Below are 24156 nucleotides of genomic sequence, written 5' to 3' on the forward strand. Positions count from 1 at the left end.
CCGCCGCATCTGCAATCTCACAAATAACGCCAGCATGTGCTACATCTGGTGTGAAAGTTACTTTAGCAACAAACATGTCAACTTTCACACCAGAAGGTCCTTCCATAGCTTGACACCTAACTGATCTGCTACACTAGTATCTATTTGAGAATGTGGAACATATTTGCCTTCACTTCCACCGACCTATTTTTTTTTAAAAAGAATCGAATTATCAAAAACAACAAAGAAAAGAAAAGGGGAAAGTGCAGAATGCACAACTAAACACACCTGACAACCATCCATTTCAGCATCTTCATTGCCACCAAACTCCATATTGCTCACAAAATTATTATTGTCTTGACGACCACTGGTGTCTTCCTCTGGATGTGCACCATATTTGACTTCGCTTGCACCAAGCTATTTTTTAAAAAAGGATATAGTAAGTTAACTAAAATATAAAAAGAAATGCACAATGGAAAAGAAACACATACCTTGAAATTTATCAACTCAAAGAGCTCCTTGAATTTATCAGCAACATAATCCATGAAGGAATTTAACTGCTTATGGAGCTACAAGATGAAACAAATAAGAAAGATAATAGACTTTAAATATACAATTTGAACAATACTTTCAAAAAAATATATAAAAAAGACCAATACATACTTGCTTCACATCAGCTATCAACTTCTGCAACTCACGGTCACTATCAACAGGTTGGACACGTGGCGCATTTTTTGGCGCTTTTTTTGGTGGGACAGGCTCCTTAATGTGTTTCGGGGGTGGCGTGACAAAATCATCGCTATCATCAATAGGAAGTTTTTCCCTGTTACGTGATGTCAAATATTTCTGATACTCATCGGTAACTTCAACAGGAAAAGTAAATCTCCTTAGCTCTTCAATTGTCGGAGAGATATTTTTAAACTACAAAGGTGACCAAAAGTGATTCAGTCCTAGATGTATCAAAGATGTATAAAAACTGTATGTTTGATGTATCATAATGAATTACAGTGTATTATAAATGTATATCCCATCAAGACATGAAAGATGGTACCTTATTCCCTGTGCTGTTGAAGAAACCAGTAGAGAAGTCCTCACGATTTGGCCTGTTTGTCATTTCCCAATTAAATATGCGTGGTGTATGATCTCCAACGCGAACAACAAACTTTTGATCAACTACAGTGCAACATTCATAGAACCACACCTGTAGCAAGAGGAAATCCACCAATCCTATAAAACTCAAACTTTCCCCTCAACATGTCCCACACCGACTTCATTAAAGCTCGAAACGCAATCTTACCCCATGAAAACGACGCATACTCACCACTCTCGACAAGATGGAAATCACGTTTACTTATAAATATCTTTTGATCCTGAGTGGACATTAGAAATNAAATCAGGATTGTGTATCCTTGTGAATGAATCCAGGTTATGTTGGGAAATGGCCGGGTTATGCCGGAAAAGAAAAGGGGCCTCGGGTTATGCCGGGATGGCAAGAAAAAAGACCCTCGGGTTTTGCCGGGATTTGGAGAGAAAAGGCTCCTTGGGTTATGCCAGGGAGATCCTCGGTTTTTGACCGGGATTTGGAAAGAAAAGCTCCTTAGGTTTTGCCAGGGAGATCCTCGGTTTTTTGGCCGGGATTTGGAAAGAAAAAGGCTCCTCAGTTTTTTTGCCGGGAGATCCTCGGTTTTTTGGCCGGAAGATTTGGAAAGAAAAAAGCTCCTCGGTTTTTTGGCCGGGATATCCTCGGTTTTTTTGGCCGGGATTTGGAGAGAAAAATCTCCTCGGTTTTTTTGCCGGGACTTGGAAAGAAAAAGCTCCTCGGTTTTTGGCCGGGAGATCCTCGGTTTTTTGGCCGGGATTTGGAAAGAAAAAGATCCTCGGTTTTTGGCCGGGAGATCCTCGGTTTTTTGGCCGGGATTTGGAAAGAAAAGGCTCCTCGGTTTTATGGCTCGGTTTTTGGCCGGGATTTGGAAAGAAAAAGCTCCTCAGTTTTTTGGCCGGGAGATCCTCGATTTTTTGGCCGGGATTTGGAAAGAAAAAGCTCCACGGTTTTTTGGCCGGGAGATCCTCGATTTTTTGGCCGGGATTTTGAAAGAAAAAGCTCATCGGTTTTTTGGCCGGGAGATCCTCGGTTTTTTGGCCGGGATTTGGAAAGAAAAAGCTCCTCGGTTTTTTGGCCAGGAGATCCTCAGTTTTTGGCCGGGATTTGGAAAGAAAAATCTCCTTGGTTTTTTGGCTGGGAGATCCTCGATTTTTGGCCGGGATTTGGAAAGAATAAGCTCCTCGGTTTTTTGACCGGGAGATCCTTGGTTTTTGGCCGGGATTTGGAAAGAAAAAGCTTCTTGGTTTTTTGGCCAGGAGATCCTCGGTTTTTTGGCCGGGATATTTAAGGAACCACACCTGTAGTGCAAGAGGAAATCCACCAATCCTATAAAACTTAGACTTTCCCCTCAACCTGTCCCTCATCGACTTCATTAAAGCTCGAAACGCAATCTTACCCCATGGAAACGACACATACTCACCACTCTCGACAAGATGGAAATCAAGTTTACTTATAAATGTCTTCTGAGCCTGAGTGGACATTAGAAAAGTGTTTATGAAATAAATGATTGCAATCTTAACTGCGTCTTCATCAAACTGCCATTTCTTCTTCTCAAAATAATCAATAAGTGACTTCTTTGACACCACTTCAAAACCAGAAAAATAAGTATCCACCAACCTATTGGGTCCACTGAATTTACCCTCAACATGTTCATTACCACAACAGGTTATACCACTTACAATACCAAATTCTCGAAGACCAAACGTAAAACACATTCGTCATTCAATTTCACATAAAATTGATCACACTTATCTTGAACCAACTCCCTAAACATTAAAGAACGAATAAGTTGTGCCTGGATAGCAACTCGAGGTAAATCAAGGAAATAGTCAAAACAGCTTTCCCTAAACATCCGAAGCTGGACATCTGTCAACTTTGACCGTAAAACCGATACAATATCCACATTAGTGTATGATGACCAATGAGTAACAGGAAACGGCTCACCAACTGGAATATAGAGCTTCCAATGCCACAAATACATGACACGAATTAAAAACAAACAAATACAAACTAAATCCAAATTTTAAAAGAAGAGTCAACAATAGAAAAAAGTATAACTGAAATTGTATATACCTTACAAACTTTGTCAGGAATTTCAACTTTTTCTGCCTTCTGAACCTTGTTTTTTTTTGGCTTGACACCCAAATTGACTTCGTCCTCCACGACACGTTTTCTCTTACCTTGATCAGCATCCATTATAACCCTCTTGCTCTTCTTTTTCTCAGATTTTCCAACAATATCCTTTCGAGATTCTAACACATTAACACTGTCGGAATGATTTTGTCTTTGCATATTTTGTTCATCAATCGATTTGTCAACTAAAACCAGGGTTGAATGAGGAGATAAACTCATCGACCTAGTTTCTCTTCTCATGTTGCTCGATTTCTCAATTGAAACCGACTATGAATAAGGTGATGAACTCATCGAACGAGTTTGTCTTCTCATATTGCTCTGTTTCAAAATTGAAACTAGGTTCAATGATAAAATTTAAAAAAAAATATACGAACAAAAGGTTACAGAAATTTGTGAAGAAATTAATACAAAAACTCGACCAAACTTACAAAATCAGTCGCAAAAGCCTAAAGAAAAGCAACGTCCCATATGCAATCAGAAAAATATACAAAATAAGAGGTTTTCTACTCAAAATTACCTGAAATCAGACGAAAATAACCGAAATGTATCTTGTTTTGTCGTCAATGTCAGCAATTTTGGTTGAATTTTGGAAAAAATCGCAGAAGGAGAGAGAGAGACAGAGAGAGTGAGAGATATAGAGAAAGAGAGAGAAAACTCGGTTTTCTATACGAAAAATAACGGATACAAAAAAACTGACATTAATTAAAACTATTTGGGCCAAAAATGATATTTGGACCTTTTTTAGTAGATATTTTGTTTTGGGCTATTTGTTATTAAAAAAATTTGTAGAGTGACATAGCTAGTAATTTCCCTTTTCTAAGCTATAAATCCTAACCGAAGTATTGTCATAAAGACACTCAACTGTTCTAGTAAAGTGTTATTATAAAGAGGTCTAACCGTATAAGACAACAGCGCTTCACATCTATTTAACATATTAAACGAAGTTTTTCCACCGATCGAGAGTGTGCTTATATTTTCCTAGTGCTCACCTGTGAAAAAAGTTCTCTGTTTTATCTCTCTATGTTAATATTTTGATAATAAACTTAAGCAACTGCAACAATTATAAATGATATAAATTCATTGTAAGCCAGAAAAGTAATTAATTTGATAAACGCAGAGATAAAGGAAAATAGAAAGTGATTAAATCCCCAGTTTCCTGGTACTCTTCAAAATATCAAAAGAACAGTCAACTGACACATTTTACTGCATTTTTCTAAAAGCAGAAACTAAATTCCACTGCGGATAAATTCCTACAACTAAAGGAAAAAATATATCGAGCCAAGTCAAAAAAAATATAAGTAAGGGGATAAAATTTATGAAATTTTCAATGGATAAAATCTTCATTTACTCTTGTACCACTCTGATTATCCATTCGTAAACCACACTTTCTGGCCTGAAGATGAAACTGAGCCACCGCCGCTAATAGCTTCACCGCCTGCTTCGGCGGTAAAATATCTAGAACCTTCCTCACCGCCGCTCCTCGGAGATGCTCCGCAGTTTCAATCACCGCCATCATCGACTGTTTCAGCCCATCAATTACAGTTTCCAATTCCGAAGCTTCCCCATCAACAAGAAATCCCCCTCTTTTCATCAGCTCAAATATCGGCGGCGCCGCCATGCTTTCTTGAACCTTCGCCATCCCTTTTTCAATTGCCTGTTCGAAACATTATATAATTAAGTAATTAATTCCAGCTATTTTAGATTTTCAATTACCTGTTATACAATTCAACATGATATCAGGATAGAGAAAATTGCGCGCACCATCGTTAAAAAAATAAAAATATTTTCATGTGTTTGACTCATAAAAAGAAATTAAAAATAGTTAGGCCTGAGAGGAGTGTCTCTAATTTACCTTCTCTTCTCTTCTAATCTCTGATTTTAGCCTCTTCAATTTTTCGCCTTGCTCTGGTGTTAATTCTTGACCTATTGAGTAATTAATTGTAGGAAAGAGCATAGAAGGTTTAAAACCAGCCATCCAAAGTAACGTTCTTTCTAAAGAAGTATACCAAGGTGGAGAATTAAGAAGAAATATATCTCCATTTGTTGCCTTGAATTTTTCTTGATAATATTCTTGGTAATGATCCAAAACTTGTGTCACCAATTTGCTTATATTTTCTTCATTGAAAACATCATATGAGGCTGAAACTTCATTTAGCTTTTCAAGAAAATTTTCTAGTTGGATAAGCCAATTCTCGTAGTAGGCATCAATATTGGCTTCAAAAGAGGGATTTTTTGAAGTAGAGTTTGTGGCCATTTTTGAAATATGGAAGTGGCGTTAGGCTTGGAGGGAACACAAAGTGTGATGGTTATATAGCAAGTATTTAATTAAATTTTTGCATGTTTTCTTGGTCGGTTAAAGATTTTTTTTAGTAATCTTAGGAGTTAAGATTTTTGTGTTGTCAATAAGGTGTACTAAAGTTGGTGTTTGAGGTGGTGCTTCATGCTTAATTGTTGATGGCGGTTTGTTTTTATTATATTTTGGTTCAGAAATGGACATAAATATATTACTATGTGTGACTAGTGCTGTTTCCTTCTAGGGCACACCACGCGTAAAAACATTCTTTATAGTATCTTTTGGGGTACGTTTAAAACAAGGATATTTCACTTTAGTACCCACGTTTTTTGAGGAAACTAAGTTGCACGTCATATGATTTGTAAGATTAAAAACTATGGACTTTTGTGCTGTAATTGTACCGCTATTACTACAACTTGCTTATTAAGGGTTCAAAGTTGACCATTCACTCAATTTAAAATACACTAGAAAAGGGAACTCTTGTAGTTTTGGTAAGCGATGAGAGCCATATAGCCACTGTCTTTATCTACTGTAAAAGAGACTAGTGAGGATCGAAGCTCAATGGCGGAGTCAGGATTTTTATTAAGAAAAGTTAAAATATAAGAAATAAATCACCAAAAAGTTAAGGGGTATCAATATATATATATATATATATATATATATATATATATATATATATATATATATTAAAAATTACTCAGTTACACAGTATAATTTTCCGATGAAGGGCTGTCGGATACCCCTTGGGTGCATGTGGTTCCGCCACTGCCGGAGCTAGTATATTTTTTACTGGTTCGAACAAATTCTGTAACTTTTTTTGTTATAAATATACATATATTTATTTATTTATTTATTTGTGAACCCAATAATAAAGATCAATTATGAATTCGATGTCAAATTCAAAATTCATAAATTTCAAATACTAATTTCACTTTCGTCATGGGATGAAGTCAGAGATAGGGTCACAACTTAAAATTTATGGATTTGAACATCTAATCTATTGGGACAAAAATTATTGGATTCGATCGAACCCGTATGTCGTGTTCTAGCTCCGCCCTGGACGAAGCCTAAAGGCCAGGCTCCATCTAAGAAAACTAGCTAGTGCCACACACACTTTTTCTATTACTATATTCATATTTAATTCCTAAAATAATTTGCTGGTCGATGTGCAAACCGAAAGAAAACAATTCCAAGAAAAACATATCTTTAGCTGTTATGCAATCAACCTTACGTTCTAACAAATACTATACTTTATTAAATCTCGATCTTTTGGCTTCATAATTTCCAATGTATAACACTTCAATGCAGGACAAACGGATTTTTTACGATCTCTATATTAATATCAAACGAATAAAAGTTAATTCTTAGGTATGTAAAATTTTCAATACAAAGTTTTGATCTTCATCGTTTTACCTCTCTTTACGTTTGTTTAATAAAATTATATGGATGTAACTAAATTAATGTATATAGCATCCATGTACATAAATAATCATTCATAAATCCAATTTGAATGTACTATTTTGTATATGATAAACCATTATTTAACCAAGATAATTCATGACATTGGCCATGTATTTTTGATAAACTAATTATTTTCTTACTACATACACAGATTATTATGTCATGAATGTCATATTTTTTGAACTTTATATGCAAGATCCAGATATTTAACTTTTTATATAACTTGCTAGATAATTAACAGTATGACGTGTGAAATCTTTTTGAAGTTATTCACCGTCATAAAACAATCAATTCTAAAATATTTGCAAAGACTGGTAAAATCCAAAATGTGAAGGCGCTTAGAAAGCTCATTAAAGAATCCTACTTCTAAAATGTAAAAAGAAGAAGACAAAAAAGGTATCAATTCATATATCCAATTTGCGTCAGTCAAAATCTTTTTTCCGCGTGTTCTCGGAAGGTAAAGGAAACTAGTATAAATTTATACTCAATTTTCAGATGGGAACAGTCAGTTCTTTAATAATAAAGTCGGTTCACTTTACTGCGGCCTTTACTACTGCCGTCTTAGTTTTTTGTTGGGACTTGCTTTAGCTTGACCTTTGTTCAGAATGAAACGTACGGGGCTCGTTTGGTTGCGAAACAAATTATTCTATAATTAATTATTTCGAAATTAATTATTACATCTTCTTATAAAAATAAAAAATAATTATAATTTTAAAATAATTAATTCTAAAATTAGTTATATCACAATTGTATCTCAACCAAGTATGGAATAAGTTCATCTTAAATTTAATTTCGAAATTAATCCCCACTAATACTATTAATTATAACTTTTTGGTAGGTGAAGAGTGAGGCAGTGGCAATGTCAAATATTTCGCCAATATATTCAAGATTATATATATACACTTAGTGTATTTTTATTTTTCCTATTTTTTTTATACATATAAAATACTCCTTCTGTTTTAATTAATTTTGTGGCACTTTTTATTTTTGGAGAGTCGATTTGATTAATCTTTAATCTTAAATATAAATTAAATATTTTAAAATTAAAATTTACACTTTTCCTATGTAAATGATTGAATAAAAAAGAACGCAGGCTAAGGTTTTATACCCCACCAAGTCGGGATGGAGAATCGATCGCCGCCATCAGCGCCTCTTTGAAAGAAAAAAAAAGTATTAAATGTGAGTTATCCTTCAGTGACCATCAATCACATTAGCTAAATAATTCTCTTTTTTAAAAGATGTTATACTTTTTAACTTAATGTTTTGAATCAAAATTAGAATTAGCCTATTACTCATTAATTTTAAAGAAATACTTCACTTGGTCCTGTTCCTAGTGGATAAATACAAGTTTTGTTCTATTTTTTTTTTTTTTTTTTGGAGGGGGGAGGGGGTGGGTGGGGTTTACAACAACGTAATTAAGTAATGAGATCAATTGCCAAAAGCAAGTGAGCCAACCAATGGCAAAACAAAATATAAATATACTCCAGTCCACAATAAGTGACCAATTTGCTTTTGACACGCCCATTAAGAAATACTAAATTCTATACAAAAATACCTAGTATGACTAAATTACCCTTAATTAAATATTTAATGTGAGGAGTAAGAAAACTTTTTAGGAATATGTACATAAAGGTAATTTTGTAAAAGCAAATTGAATTCTTCCTTGATTACATAAATGGACACTTATTTTGGACCAAAATAAAAAAGTGAATTGGTCACTTATTGTGGACCGGAGGGAGTACTTAATTAGTGGAATTCCTAGGAGCTGATTTTCTTTGTTGCCCCGGTTACCAGCCTTAGGGGTCGTTTGGTAGAGCGTATAAGAATATTGCTGAATAAGGCATATTAATAATGGTGGTATTAATTATATTTGTATTAGTTATGCTGGTATTGATTATGCTTACATATTTCTTATCTATTGTTTGCTTTGATGTATTAAAGCATTCACAATTTCTAAAAGAATTATTTTTTAACAAAAATACCCTCATAACGAGTCCATCACTTTATCTTTTTAAAAAAAACATATATTGAGGAATGTTTTTATACGAAAAAGGTTTAAAAAAGTTATTTGATTTGTCTACTTATATCGTAGTATAGAACTTAATATTTATTTGATAGATTTTAAATACTCTTGCCTATGTTTTGATGATCTAACAAACTTACTGTTAAGAACCAGATAGGGAATCTGACCTACTTGGACTGCTGCAAGCTTTAACGGATTTCAACTAAAGGTGAACTGCTACAACTTCAGGAGCTAGGAACTCACACAAGGACCTGATACTCTTGTGGTTTCCTCATAGCAGTACAGAGTCAATTGGACACAGCTGGAAATGAAGTGACCGACGGCACCATTTCTGCCGCACTGCACTGTCCGCCCACTCATTCTCTAATCAAACAAAGTACTCACATCATTTCATGTGATGTGATCAAGATGTACCCACAATGAGTTTTATACAAAACATCACTGGAAGGTTTCTGTTTCTTATTTAAGCTTCTTGCAAAAAAACAGAGAAATCAATCCTCACAAGCTTGAAGAACAAGGTTGAATGCAACTACGGACCAGTTCCTAAAAGATAGCCTGTTGTTACCCTAGTTGAGTTGTAACCTTGTTATTGTACTTATTGTATCTCCTAAACTGCTTACCTAGAAGCGTTTGATTAGGAATCCTCTTGTAAATCCGTAAACTCCTTGAGTTTATGTTGTGACTAGATTTAGTCATAAGGAAAAGTCTTTGTAATTGTAGAGTTACAAAGTGGCTTGTGGTGAGAGCATCACAAGTTAGAAAAAGCCTTTGTAACTAGGAAGTCACAAAGTGGCTTGTGGTAAGAGTACCACAAGTTAGTTGAGTAAATCCTTTACAATAGGAATCATTGCAAAGTGGCTTGTAATAGGTAGATTGCAAGTTAGTGAAGTTAAAAGCCTACAGTGTAGGTCGTGGTTTTTTGATCCCCTTGTGTGGGATTTTTTCACGTAAAAATCCTCTACCTTATTTACGTACTGTTTTATTAGCATTCTCAGCAGAATCTTGTAGAGGACCAGGTACTCTATGATTTGGTGAACCCATACAAACTAACAATTGGTATCAGAGCGGGTTCCTCCTATCAGGCTAACACCTAGGAAGGATTCTCATGGCGGCTCCACCAAATTTTGAAGAAGGTCAATACATATACCGACCCCCCAAGTTTAATGGACAATGCTATTGGTGGTGGAAATCTAGAATGAACAATTTCATCATGGCTGAGGATTGTGAGCTATGGGATATCATTTGCGGTGGTCCTTATTTTCCAATCAAGGTACTAAAGGAATTTCCATTTTCAATGGCAAAAACCAGCGAAGAATGCACTGAAGCAGACAAGAAAGCTGTGGAGAAGAATTTTCGTGCCAAGAAAATTCTAGTATGTTGAATGGAACCTAAAGAGTACAATAGAATCTCTACCTGCGACACTGCCAATGAGATATGGGAAGCTTTGCAAACAGCTCATGAGGGAACTACACAAGTAAAACAGTCTGAAGATAAACCTAATACTGGTGATAGTTCCATGATGGCAGTTGAAGGCGAGGAGATTGGATATGACTCAACTTTTGCTTTGATGGCACAATCAGATGATGATGAAGACAATGGCAACAAAGAGGTAAACTTCAGGGATGTTCAGAGAAATCTGAAATCCTATTCTCCAAAAAAACTCATGTCTTTAGCTGATGTTTTAATCACTGCCTTTCATAGTCTTGTGGAGGATAGGGATTCTTTGATCTTAGAATTAGGAGAATCTGAACATATTAGAGACGACTTAGTGGCTGTAGTTACTGACCATAAGAAAACCATTGAAATCCTCAGAAAAGAAAAGAGTGATCTGTTGGCAGAAATTGCAGACCAAAGGGAAACAATAGTGAAACCATGGACTAAGTCAAAACCTGAAAGTTCTGAAAAGGGAAAGGAGATAGCAAGTGAGGAACACATTAGGCTTGAAAATGAGGTGAAAGCTATGAGATTTAGGATGTGTGCTGAAATTGAGAAAAACGAGCTTCTCCAAACTAATCTAGAAAGAGTAATGAATGATCTTGAAAAGTCCCTAAAGTGGACCTGGTCCTCAGAAGCTACCACTGCCTTGCTTACTAATGATTGTGAAAAAAGGCAGGGAGCAGGGTTCCAAAGGGAGAAAACTCCTCACAACCCTCACAGTAAGTACGTCACTGTCTCTGATAACTGGCCTCGTACCCGATGTGGGAACACTGGGCGCTTCAAGGAAGGTGTCCAGGCCAAGAATCAATCAGTTCAGAAAGACAAAGTGTTTGCTGAAACAGTGACTACAAAAGAGGGACCAGGTTCCACTCTGCATGGACTAAGAGAACTCTTATTCATCCTCTTGCTTACTACAAGGGACCCAAACTTGTTTGGGTTCCTAAAACTAACTCCTAATCTCTTGTGCAGGGAACAGTGAAAGGAAGCGGTCAACAATGGTTCATGGATAGTGGGTGTTCAAAACACATGACTGGGAGCACCACAGACTTTCTTTCACTAAAAGCCCTGCAAGGAGGGAGTGTATCCTTTGGCAATGGTAAAAAGGGGTACATTCTTGGAGTTGGAAAAGTTGGGAAGTCACTCACTCATTCTATTGAAAATGTGTACTATGTCAATGGGCTTAAGTACAGTCTCCTGAGTGTTTCTCAAATCTGTGATAAAGGAAACAAGGTGGAATTCTTGTCCAAAATATGTACAGTCACTGACCTTGTGACCGGTGAAATAGTACTGGTGGCCAAAAGGTACAAGAACATCTATGTTGCTGATTTCGAATCCTTACAGAGTGGTGATCTGAGTTGTCTGAAAGCTGTTGACGATGATGCTGAACTATGGCACAGAAGACTGGGCCATGCAAGCTTTTCCCTTCTGAACAAACTAATTCAGAAGGACCTGGTCCATGGTCTGCCTATGTCACAATTCAAGATGCAAAAAGTCTATGATGCATGTGCTAGAAGAAAACATATGAAGTGTTCCTTTAAGTCTAAAAGAGATGTGAGCACCTCAAAGCCACTTGAGCTTCTGCATATGGATCTGTGTGGACCTATGAGAGTGCAAAGCAGAGGAGGAAAAAGATACATTCTCGTAATCGTGGATGACTATTCCAGATTCACATGGACTCTGTTTCTCAAAACAAAAGATGAAACTATTGAAGTGTTTGTGGCCTTTGTGAAGAAAATCCAGGTGAAGATGGAGTCTAGAGTTGTATGCATTAGATCAGATCATGGGACAGAATTTGACAATGTCAAATTTGATGAATTCTGTAATGAAAATGGCATCACTCACAACTTCTCAGCTCCCAGAACTCCACAGCAAAATGGAGTAGTAGAAAGGAAGAACAAAACTCTGGAAGAATTTGCAAGAATAATGCTGATTGACAGTGGAATTGCAAAGAACTTCTGGGCTGAAGCTGTCAACACTGCCTGCTACTTAGTGAACAGGTGCATGATCAGATCACTTCTGAACAAGACCCCGTATGAATTGTTGAATGGAAGAAAACCCAAGCTGACTCACCTAAGAACATTTGGATGCAAATGCTATGTTCTCAACAATGGAAAGGATCAGCTTGGTAAATTCGATGCCAAGAGTGACGAAGGAATATTTCTGGGTTACTCTTCTCAAAGCAAGGCTTACAAGATATATAACAAGCGGACTCAATGTGTTGAGGAAAGTGTCCATGTTATTTTTGATGAATCTTATCCATCATTTGAGAAGAGTGCTGAGGAAGATCAAGATGGAGAACCCTTACTAGTTCCTGGTGAAGTCATTAACATGACAAACGGAAAGGCAGATATGATGAGTCAAGTAAAGGAGCCAAATGAAGACAACGCTGCCTCATCATCAACAAAACCAAACACTTCAATTGCAACCAAACACTTCAATTGCAGCTCAGGGAACTCTACTAGCACCTGAGAAAAGGATAGAGGAAAATCAGCCAAACATACCTTCCTCCTCTTAGAATGAACCTCAGGCGTCTAAGTGGAGGCACCAAAGCTCTCATCCTATAGACAACATCATCACTCCTCTAGATTTCGGAGTATAAACCAGGTCATGAGCCAGAAATTCACTTGCCTTCTCAGCCTTTCTCTCCCAGATAGAACCCAAAAATATCAAGGAAGCCTTGAAAGATGCAGATTGGATTACAGCCATGCAAGACGAGCTGCATCAGATTGAGAGAAACAATGTGTGGCACCTGGTACCTAGACCCCCAGATCAAACCATTATAGGAACCAGGTGGGTATTCAGAAACAAGCTCGATGAACATGGAATTGCCACAAGGAACAAGGCCAAGCTAGCGGTCCAAGGCTACAATCAGGAGGAAGGGATTGACTATGATGAAATGTTTGCTCAAGTGGCTCACATGGACGCTATCAGAATTCTAAATCGCTTTTGCATCTCATATGGAATTCAACATGTTCCAAATGGATGTCAAGAGTGCATTTTTGAATGGACTCCTTAAGGAAGAAGTCTATGTGAAACAACCTCCAGGGTTTGAATGTCATGAGCACCCTAAATATGTGTTCGAACTGGACAAAGCTCTGTACGGGCTAAAGCAGGCTCCTCGAGCTTGGTATGAAAGACTGTCAAAGTTCCTCTTAGAAAATGGTTTTAAGAGAGGGAAAATTGACAACACTCTTTTCTTAAAGAAACGAGGAAGAAACCTGCTCATTGTTCAGGTTTATGTTGATGATATCATTTTTGGAGCAATAGATGACTCTCTGTGTGAAGAATTTGCAAAACTCATGGGAAGTGAATTTGAAATGAGCATGACAGGGGAATTAAACTTCTTCTTGGGTCTTCAAGTAGAACAGACCTCAAAGGGTATATCCATTTGTCAGCAAAAATACATCAGTGAGCTCTTGAAGAGGTTTGACATGGAAGCATCAAAGGTGATAGACACTCCCATTGCAACTGCCACTCGACTGGACATGGATGAAACTGGATCTCCTGTGAATCAAACCATGAATTGAGGGATTATTGGGTCTCTCCTCTATCTCACTGCCAGTCGACCGGATATTGTTTTCAGTGTGGGGCTGTGTGCGAGGTTTCAATCAAATCCCAAGGAATCTCACTTGAAGGCTGCCAAAAGAATACTGAGATATCTCAAAGGAACACAGGACCTGGTGCTGTATTATCCATCAGGTGACAGTTTTAATCTGTTTGGGTATGTTGATGCAGACTATGGAGGTTATCTTGTAGACAGAAAAATCACTTCTGGAATGGCTCACTTCTTAGGTTTATGTCTTATCTCTTGGGGTACAAGGAAGCAAAATTCAGTGGCTCTTTCAACAGCTAAAGCTGAATATGTAGCTGCAGCATCCTGCTAAGCTCAGCTTCTATGGATCAAGCACCAACTGGAGGACTTTGGGGTACTACTGAGAGTGTGCCTCTTCTATGTGACAACACCAGTGCACTAAACATAGCCAAGAATCCAGTTCAACAAAAAAGGACAAAACATATCGATGTGAGGCATCATTTTCTAAGAGACAATGTGGAGAAAGGGTTGATATGTATGAAGTTCTGCAGCACAGAAGATCAAATTGCAGACATTTTTACCAAGGTAAGTAGGGAATAGTTTGAAAGAAACAGAGTGAAGCTGGGGCTGTTGAAGCCAAATTGAGAACCTGATTCCTCTTTAGCTGGCTTTGACCCTTAAGAAATAACTGGCTCAAAGTGTTTTCTAGCCATGTCTAACTCACTTCAATACCGTTGCAGGTAAACACGCATGATGAGAATAGAGGCGATAGATGCAGTGCATGAATGATAAAAAGGGATTGATTCTTTTCAAAAAAAAAATTCAAGAACCAGGTTCTTGTACCAAAGGTTATTAGTTCTGTGCATGCTTTTAATACATGTCTTAAAAAGGGTACAAAATAAAACTGCCATGTCATCAACTTTTCAGATCCTGCTGTCACGTCCCTTCATCTCAAAACGTTCCATCTCCCTCTGAAACATAGTAATTCTCCATGCGCAACCGCCATTTCAGAACAGGTGCCTATTTCTCTCTCTTCATAATTAGTCTCTCCTTTTAATAAAACCCCCTCTTCTGCTCTTCTTAACCATAAGTCCTACACTAGAATCACCCAAAAAGAAGGATCATCACACCACTTCTTTCAACGGCTGAGAAGACTTCCGATCTCCTTGCCTCAGTTGTAACTACCACTAATCAATCTATGGAACCTTCTGTTCTCACTAAGCCTTCCTCACCCTCTATTACTCCTGCTGCTACAGTCACACCTTCCCCAATTTCCCAATCTCTTCCCAATTCAGAAACCCTTGAAACTACTGCTCCGTTCTCCCCATCGTCTGATGTTCCCACCAGTAAAACCCTAAGTGGAGAACAAGGTCAAAATACTGAGGTCACAAAGGGTTCTGCCATCGTTGCCACCGATTCCTTGGTTGTGGAAGCACCGGTTGAGGAAGAGAAAGATGCTGTAACTGTGTTTGTAGTATCCGCTGATGGTGTACTGCATGAGATTATATTCCAGAAAAATGAGACACACAGTGTGGAGGAGGAAGGGGCCATTGTGGCTGTTGAAGGGGATGCAGTAGCAGATACTACTGGGGCATCATATGAGGAACCTGATCCCTCTCCGGAGGACCCAGGTCAGGGCTCTCATCCCCAGGATAGTGTTGTTCCTGCATTCGATATTGTGCCCCTGGAAATTCAAGCACCAGAATTGAGATCCAGTGATGAAGAAGACCTAGATAATGTGGCTCTTGATGCCTTCATAAGTAAGCGAAGGGTTGTGTCCGCCCCTTAATCTGAAATCAAACGACCTACTACCAGGCTCCAAGTTAAAGTGGCCTACGACTCTGCTCTCCAAAAGAGCAAGAAGAGTAGTAAGAAGAAAAGAAGAAAGTTGGTGAAGGATGGTGTACCTGTAAGTATTGAGGCGATCCCTGTAGTCGAGGTGGAAGAGGGAACCCTAGAGGAACCTGGTTCACTTGTTAGGTGGTCTTCGAAAAAGACAAAGCCTGTTTCAATAGAGAAAGGGTCAACATCTAAGTCTAAGATGAAGGAGGTAGTGAGTGAGTTTTCCATGTCTGATGAGGATATCCTAGTCAAGTCCAAGGGAAAAGGCAAAGTCAGTGGAGAGAAGTTTGGGAAATGCAAGTCTGAATCTTTTGAAGAACCTAGGTCTGTGAAGAAAATGAGAAGTGAAGTCAGCCTTGGCTCTGAGCACCTGAGGCATCAAAAAGTTCTGCTAGGTCGTATGTTTGACCCCACAATCTCTGAGATGGCTGGAATGCGCCAAATTATGGAAATGGTCGAGTTTCAACGTTAGGTGCATCTATTTCACATTGATGCACCTAAGGTGTATGAGGAGGAGGTACAAAGTTTCTTCGCTAGCCTCTTTCCAGTTGATACTGACCATGTTTGTGCTTTGGTCAATGGGGTGGACATCGTCTTTGATGTAAAATTGCTTGGAGAGATCTTAAAAGTTCCTACAGTTGGTGTATCGAGTGTAAGAGATGTGTGTCAGTATAACTTCAGAAATGCAGTGGTAAAAGACAATGCTAACCAGAAATGGGACCAGATCCCTAAGAAAGCACTACTCCCTGTTTACCAGCTGCTGTTTGAATTGGTTAACAAAGTCCTATTGCCTCGAGCTGAAAGGAGGTCAGTGACTTCTAAGTCTGACCTATTCCTAATGGAGCAACTGGATGGTTTCAATCCTTTGAGTCTGCCTGCTATTATGATTGAACACATGCAAAAGGTTGCCACCTTCAAGGACGGTAATCATGGCCTTCCCTATGGATTCTTGCTTACTCCAGTGTTCAAATTCTTTAAAGTCCTATTTGGAATGGGTAAAGTGGGGACTCGAAAGCAGATCTTCTCACAGATAACTTTGGAAGAGTGCGAGTGTGTGAAAAAGTATGGGGGGTAGGAAGTACATCAACCGTTTATCAGCTTATCAATGCACAGAACAGCGCAGCTGAGGAAATTCGCCGGTTGAAGGCCAGGAATGCTATCCTGGAAGGTCAGCAAGCTCGAGGGGTTCCGATGTCGAATGATGAAGTGGCTCGTTTGGCACAGGAGAATGCTAATCTCAGGGCGCAAGTAGAGAACCTGAAAGCAGAACTGCTCAATGAGCAAAAGTCGGCAAACGCTCGAATAGACCTCGTTCTCCAAACACTTGCTGCAGCTACCAAGCCTTTTACTCCTAGTGCCCCCTAAGTACTCCTTCAGTGACCAGTTTTCTGGATGTGGTTTTTATTTTTTCTTTGTTGATGGTTTGGCGGATATTTTTTTTCTTGTGGTTGGGATGAAACACTACTGCTCCCGTTAACAAGTCCAATGTTGCCTCTCGCTTTTTTCAAAAGCAGAGGCATATTAAATCTTTATTAATCTCAATCCTCGTTTTATTATGTCAGTACTCTCTTTCTGTGTTCTATTCTCTATCATGATTGTGTGCACATATGTGGCATGAGTTAGCTTAGCTGGACTTCTTTGTGATGTTATTCTTTTTAATGATGCCAAAAGGGGAAAAATAATACTCAAGGGGAACACATGGGGGAACTGGCTGCTCTGACCATATGAACTATTAACTGGCTGCTCTGACCATATGAACTATTGTTACGATAAGGCATAGTCTCAGGGGGAACTCTGTGTTCCCTGATACTTTAAAACTGGTTCGTACTGCCCTAATTCCACTCTCTAAATGTTAAGTTTGTCATCGTCAAAAAGGAAAAAATTGATAGATTTTAAATACTCTTGCCTTATGTTTTGATGATCTAACAAACTTACTGTTAAGAACCAGATAGGGAATCTGACNGAATTGTTGAGTGGAAGAAAACCCAAGCTGACTCACCTAAGAACATTTGGATGCAAATGCTATGTTCTCAACAATGGAAAGGATCAGCTTGGTAAATTCGATGCCAAGAGTGACGAAGGAATATTTCTTGGTTACTCTTCTCAAAGCAAGGCTTATAAGATATATAACAAGCGGACTCAATGTGTTGAGGAAAGTGTCCATGTTATTTTTGATGAATCTCATCCATCATTTGAGAAGAGTGCTGAGGAAGATCAAGATGGAGAACCCTTACTCGTTCCTGGTGAAGTCATTAACATGACAAACGGAAAGGCAGATATGATGAGTCGAGTAAAGGAGCCAAATGAAGACAACACTGCCTCATCATCAACAGAACCAAGCACTTCAATTACAACCACTGAAGCTGAAGAAAGAATGGTTGATGCAGTTCAGGGAACTCCACTAGCACCTGAGAAAAGGATAGAGGAAAATCAGCCAAACATACCTTCCTCCTCTCAGAATGAACCTCAGGCGTCTAACTGGAGGCACCACTCATCCTATAGACAACATCATCACTTCTCTAGATTCCGGAGTACAAACCAGGTCAAGAGCCAGAAATTCACTTGCCTTCTCAGCCTTTCTCTCCCAGATAGAACCCAAAAATATCAAGGAAGCCTTGAAAGATGCAGATTGGATTACAGCCATGCAAGACGAGCTGCATCAGTTTGAGAGAAACAATGTGTGGCACCTGGTACCTAGACCCCCAGATCGAACCATTATAGGAACCAGGTGGGTATTCAGAAACAAGCTCGATGAACATGGAATTACCACAAGGAACAAGGCCAGGCTAGTGGTCCAAGGCTACAATCAGGAGGAAGGGATTGACTATGATGAAACGTTTTCTCCAGTGGCTCGCATGGAAGCTATCAGAATTCTAATCGCTTTTGCATCTCATATGGAATTCACCCTGTTCCAAATGGATGTCAAGAGTGCATTTTTGAATGGACTCCTTAAGGAAGAAGTCTATGTGAAACAACCTCCAGGGTTTGAATGTCATGAGCACCCTGAATATGTGTTCAAACTGGACAAATCTCTGTACGGGCTAAAGCAGGCTCCTCGAGCTTGGTATGAAAGACTGTCAAAGTTCCTCTTAGAAAATGGTTTTAAGAGAGGGAAATTTGACAACACTCTTTTCTTAAAGAAACGAGGAAGGAACCTGCTCATTGTTCAGGTTTATGTTGATGATATCATTTTTGGAGCAACAGCTGACTCTCTGTGTGAAGAATTTGCAAAACTCATGGGAAGTAAATTTGAAATGAGCATGATGGGGGAATTAAACTTCTTCTGGGGTCTTCAAGTAAAACAGACCTTAAAGGGTATATCCATTTGTCAGCAAAAATACATCAGGGAGCTCTTGAAGAGGTTTGACATGGAAGCATCAAAGGTGATAGACACTCCCATTCCAACTGCCACTCGACTGGACATGGATGAAACTGGATCTCCTGTGAATCAAACCATGTATAGAGGGATTATTGGGTTTCTCCTCTATCTCACTGCCAGTCTACCTGATATTGTTTTCAGCGTGGGGCTGTGTGTGAGGTTTCAATCAAATCCCAAGGAATCTCACTTGAAGGCTGCCAAAAGAATACTGAGATATCTCAAAGGAACACAGGACGTGGTGCTGTATTATCCATCAGGTGACAGTTTTAATCTGATTGGGTATGCTGATGCAGACTATGCAGGTTATCTTGTGGATAGAAAAAACACTTCTGGAATAGCTCACTTCTTAGGTTCATGTCTTATCTCTTGGGGTACAAGGAAGCAAAATTTAGTGGCTCTTTCAACAGCTGAAGCTGAATATGTAGCTGCAGCATCCTGCTAAGCTCAGCTTCTATGGATCAAGCACCAACTGGAGGACTTTGGGGTACTCACTGAGAGTGTGCCTCTTCTATGTGACAACACCAGTGCACTAAACATGGCCAAGAATCCAGTTCAACAAAAAAGGACAAAACATATCGATGTGAGGCATCATTTTCTAAGAGACAATGTGGAGAAAGGGTTGATATGTATGAAGTTCTGCAGCACAGAAGATCAAATTGCAGACATTTTTACCAAGGCGCTAAGTAGGGAACAGTTTGAAAGAAACAGAGTGAAGCTGGGGCTGTTGAAGCCAAATTGAGAACCTGATTCCTCTTTAGCTGGCTTTTACCCTTAAGAAATAACTGGCTCAAAGTATTTTCTGGCCATGTCTAACTCACTTCAATATCGTTGCAGGTAAACACGCATGATGAGCATAGAGGCGATAGATGCAGTGCATGAATGATAAAAAGCGATTGATTCTTTTCAATTTTTTTTTCAAGAACCAGGTTCTTGTACCAAAGGTTAGTATTTCTGTGCATCCTTTTAATACACGTCTTAAAAAGGGTACAAAATACAACTGCCATGTCATCAACTTTTCAGATCCTGCTGTCACGTCCCTTCATTTCAAAACGTTCTATCTCCATCTGAAACATTGCAATTCTCCATGCCCAACCGCCGTTTCATAACAGGTGTCTATTCCTCTCTCTTCATAATTATTCTCTCCTTTTAAAAAACCCTCTCTTCTGCTCTTCTTAACCATAAGTCCTGCACTAGAATCACCAGAGAAGACTTTCGATCTCCTTGCCTTAGTTGTAACTACCACTGATCAATCTATGGAACCTTCTGTTCTCACTGCGCCTTCCTCACCCTCTATTACTCCTGCTGCTACAGTCACACCTTTCCCAATTTCCCAATCTCTTCCCAATTCAGAAACCCTTGAAACTACTGCTCCGTTCTCCCCATCGTCTGATGTTCCCACCAGTCAAACCCTAAGTGGAGAACAAGGTCAAAATACTAAGGTCACAAAGGGTTTTGCCATCGTTGCCACTGATTCCTTGGTTGTGGAAGCACCGGTTGAGGAAGAGAAAGATGTTGTAACTGTGTTTGTAGTATCCGCTGATGGTGTATAGCATGAGATTACATTCCAGAAAAATGAGACACACAGTGTGGAGGAGGAAGGGGCCATTGTGGCTGTTGAAGGGGATGCAGTATCAGATACTACCGGGGCGTCACATGAGGAACTTGATCCCTCTCCGGAGGACCCAGGTCAGGGCTCTCATCCCTAGGACAGTGCTGTTCCTGCATTCGATGTTGTGCCCCTGGAAATTCAAGCACCTGAACTAAGACCCAGTGATGAAGAAGACCTAGATAATGTGGCTCTTGATGCCTTCATAAGTAAGCGAAGGGTTGTGTCCAACCCTGAGTCTGAAATCAAACGACCTACTACTAGGCTTCAAGTTAAAGTGTCTTATGACTCCGCTCTCCAAAAGAGCAAGAAGAGTAGTAAGAAGAAAAGAAGAAAGTTGGTGAAGGATGGTGTACCTGTAAGTAATGAGGCGATCCCTGTAGTCGAGGTGGAAGAGGGAACCCTAGAGGAACCTGGTTCACTTGTTAGGCGGTCTTCGAAAAAGACAAAGCCTGTTTCAATAGAGAAAGGGTCAACATCTAAGTCTAAGATGAAGGAGGTAGTGAGTGAGTTTTCCATGTCTGATGAGGATATCCTAGTCAAGTCCAAGGGAAAAGGCAAAGTCAGTGGAGAGAAGTTTGGGAAATGCAAGTCTGAATCTTTTGAAGAACCTAGGTCTGTGAAGAAAATGAGAAGCGAAGTCAGCCTTGGCTCTGAGCGCCTGAGGCATCAAAAAGTTCTACTGGGTCATACGTTTGACCCCGCAATCTCTGAGATGGCTGGAATGCGCCAAATTCTAGAAATGGTTGAGTTTCAACGTTGGGTGCATCTATTTCACATTGATGCACCTAAGGTGTATGAGGAGGAGGTACAAAGTTTCTTCGCTAGCCTCTTTCCAGTTGATACTGACCATGTTTGTGCTTTGGTCAATGGGTTGGACATCGTCTTTGATGTAAAATTGCTTGGAGAGATCTTAAAAGTTACTACAGTCGGTGCATCGAGTGTAAGAGATGTGTGTCAGTATAACTTCAGAAATGCAGTGGTAAAAGACAATGTTAACCAGAAAGGGGACCAGATCCATAAGAAAGCACTACTCCCTGCTTACCAGCTGCTGTTTGAATTGGTTAACAAAGTCCTATTGCCTCGAGCTGAAAGGAGGTCAGTGACTTCTAAGTCTGACCTATTCCTAACGGAGCAACTTGACGGTTTCAATCCTGTGAGTCTGCCTGCTATTATGATTGAACACATGCAAAAGGTTGCCACCTTCAAGGACGGTAATCATGGCCTTCCCTATGGATTCTTGCTTACTCAAGTGTCCAAATTCTTTAAAGTCCTATTGGAATGGGTAAAGTGGGGACTCGAAAGCAGATCTTCTCACAGATAACTTTGGAAGAGTGCGAGTGTGTGAAAAAGTATGGGGGGTAGGAAGTACATCAACCGTTTATCAGCTTATCAATGCACAGAACAGCGCAGCTGAGGAAATTCGCCGGTTGAAGGCCAGGAATGCTATCCTGGAAGGTCAGCAAGCCCGAGGGGTTCCGATGTCGAATGATGAAGTGGCTCATTTGACACAGGAGAATGCTGATCTCAGGGCACTAGTAGAGAACCTGAAAGCAGAACTGCTCAATGAGCAAAAGTCGGGAAACGCCCGAATAACCTCGTTCTCCAAACACTTGCTGCAGCTTCCAAGCCTTTTACTCCTAGTGCCCCCTAAGTACTCCTTCAGTGACCAGTTTTCTGGATGTGGTTGTTATTTTTTGTTCTTTGTTGATGGTTTGGGGGATGTTTTTTTTCTTGTAGTTGGGATGAAACACTACTGCTCCTGTTAACAAGTCCAATGTTGCCTCTCGCTTTTTTCAAAAGCAGAAGCATATTAAATCTTTATTAATCTCAATCCTCGTTTTATTATGTCAGTACTCTCTTTCTGTGTTCCATTCTCTATCATCATTGTGTGCACATATGTGGCATGAGTTAGCTTAGCTGGAATTATTTGTGATGTTATTCTTTTTAATGATGCCAAAAGGGGGAAAATAATACTCAGGGGGAACACATGGGGGAACTGGGTGCTCTGACCATATGAACTATTGTTACGATAAGGCATAGTCTCAGGGGGAACTCTGTGTTCCCTGATACTTTAAAACTGGTTCTTACTGCCCTAATTCCACTCTCTAAATGTTAAGTTTGTCATCATCAAAAAGGGGGAAATTGATAGATTTTAAATACTCTTGCCTTATGTTTTGATGATCTAACAAACTATTGTTAAGAACCAGATAGGGAATCTGACCTACTTGGACTACTGCAAGCTTTAACGGATTCCAGCTAAAGGTGAACTGCTACAGCTTCAGGAGCTAGGAACTCACACAAGGACCTGGTACTCTCGTGGTTTCCTCATAGCAGTACAGAGTCAATTGGACACAGCTGGAAATGAAGTGACTGACGGCACTGTTTCTGCCGCACTGCACTGTCCGCCCACTCATTCTCTAACCAAACAAAGTACTCACATCATTTCATGTGATGTGATCAAGATGTACCCACAATGAGTTTTATACAAAACATCACTGGAAGGTTTCTGTTTCTTATTCTAGCTTCTTGCAAAAAACAGAGAAATCAATCCTCACAAGCTTGAAGAACAAGGTTGAACGCAACTACGGACCAGTTCCTAAAAGATAGCCTATTGTTGTCCTAGTTGAGCTGTAACCTTGTTATTGTACTTATTGTATCTCTAAACTGCTTACCTAGAAGCGTTTGATTAGGAATCCTCTTGTAAATCCGTAAACTCCTTGAGTTTATGTTGTGACTAGATTTAGTCATAAGGAAAAGTCTTTGTATTATAGAGTTACAAAGTGGCTTGTGGTGAGAGCATCACAAGTTAGAAAAAGCCTTTGTAACTAGGAAGTCACAAAGTGGCTTGTGGTAAGAGTACCACAAGTTAGTTGAGTAAATCCTTTGCAATAGGAATCATTGCAAAGTGGCTTGTAATAGGTAGATTGCAAGTTAGTGAAGTTAAAAGCCTACAGTGTAGGTCGTGGTTTTTTTATCCCCTTGTGTGAGATTTTTCCACGAAAAAATCCTCTGCCTTATTTACGTACTGTTTTATTAGCATTCTCAGCAGAAACTTGTAGAGGACCAGGTACTCTACGGTTTGGTGGACCCATACAAACTAACATTATTTTTTTTAAAATATGCTAAGTATCTATTTATTACTAGGGATATAATTTTATTTCTCACTTTCATGGATTATTTCAAACTTGCATTAATATAATAACATATTTTAGTCAAGCATAAATTTTGAAGGACAATTTTGTCTTTAACTAAGTTAATGCATGCATTAAAACCCATTGCATTATTAATACCATGGTTTCGTATGCATTAGTTATGCATAGGATAATACCAAATATGGTGTATAACTAATGTTTGAATAACTAATGC

At 39.1% G+C, this 24156-nt stretch overlaps 2 protein-coding genes across 2 annotated transcripts; both read right to left on the bottom strand.

Annotated features, from left to right (window-relative positions):
* Nucleotides 1-3297, bottom strand: LOC109227578. The gene is made up of 6 exons (XM_019392779.1): nucleotides 3155-3297; nucleotides 1031-1082; nucleotides 643-900; nucleotides 471-548; nucleotides 268-396; nucleotides 1-183 (listed from the first exon to the last, which is right to left on the bottom strand). Exons 1-6 carry the CDS (start codon nucleotides 3271-3273, stop codon nucleotides 85-87), a joined length of 735 nt encoding a protein of 244 aa, XP_019248324.1. The 5' UTR covers nucleotides 3274-3297; the 3' UTR covers nucleotides 1-84.
* Nucleotides 3331-5663, bottom strand: LOC109227568 (protein DOG1-like 4). The gene is made up of 3 exons (XM_019392771.1): nucleotides 5067-5663; nucleotides 4571-4868; nucleotides 3331-3532 (listed from the first exon to the last, which is right to left on the bottom strand). Exons 1-3 carry the CDS (start codon nucleotides 5466-5468, stop codon nucleotides 3468-3470), a joined length of 765 nt encoding a protein of 254 aa, XP_019248316.1. The 5' UTR covers nucleotides 5469-5663; the 3' UTR covers nucleotides 3331-3467.

This window comes from Nicotiana attenuata, chromosome 1, assembly GCF_001879085.1.
Source record: "Nicotiana attenuata strain UT chromosome 1, NIATTr2, whole genome shotgun sequence".
Classification (NCBI taxonomy): domain Eukaryota; kingdom Viridiplantae; phylum Streptophyta; class Magnoliopsida; order Solanales; family Solanaceae; genus Nicotiana; species Nicotiana attenuata.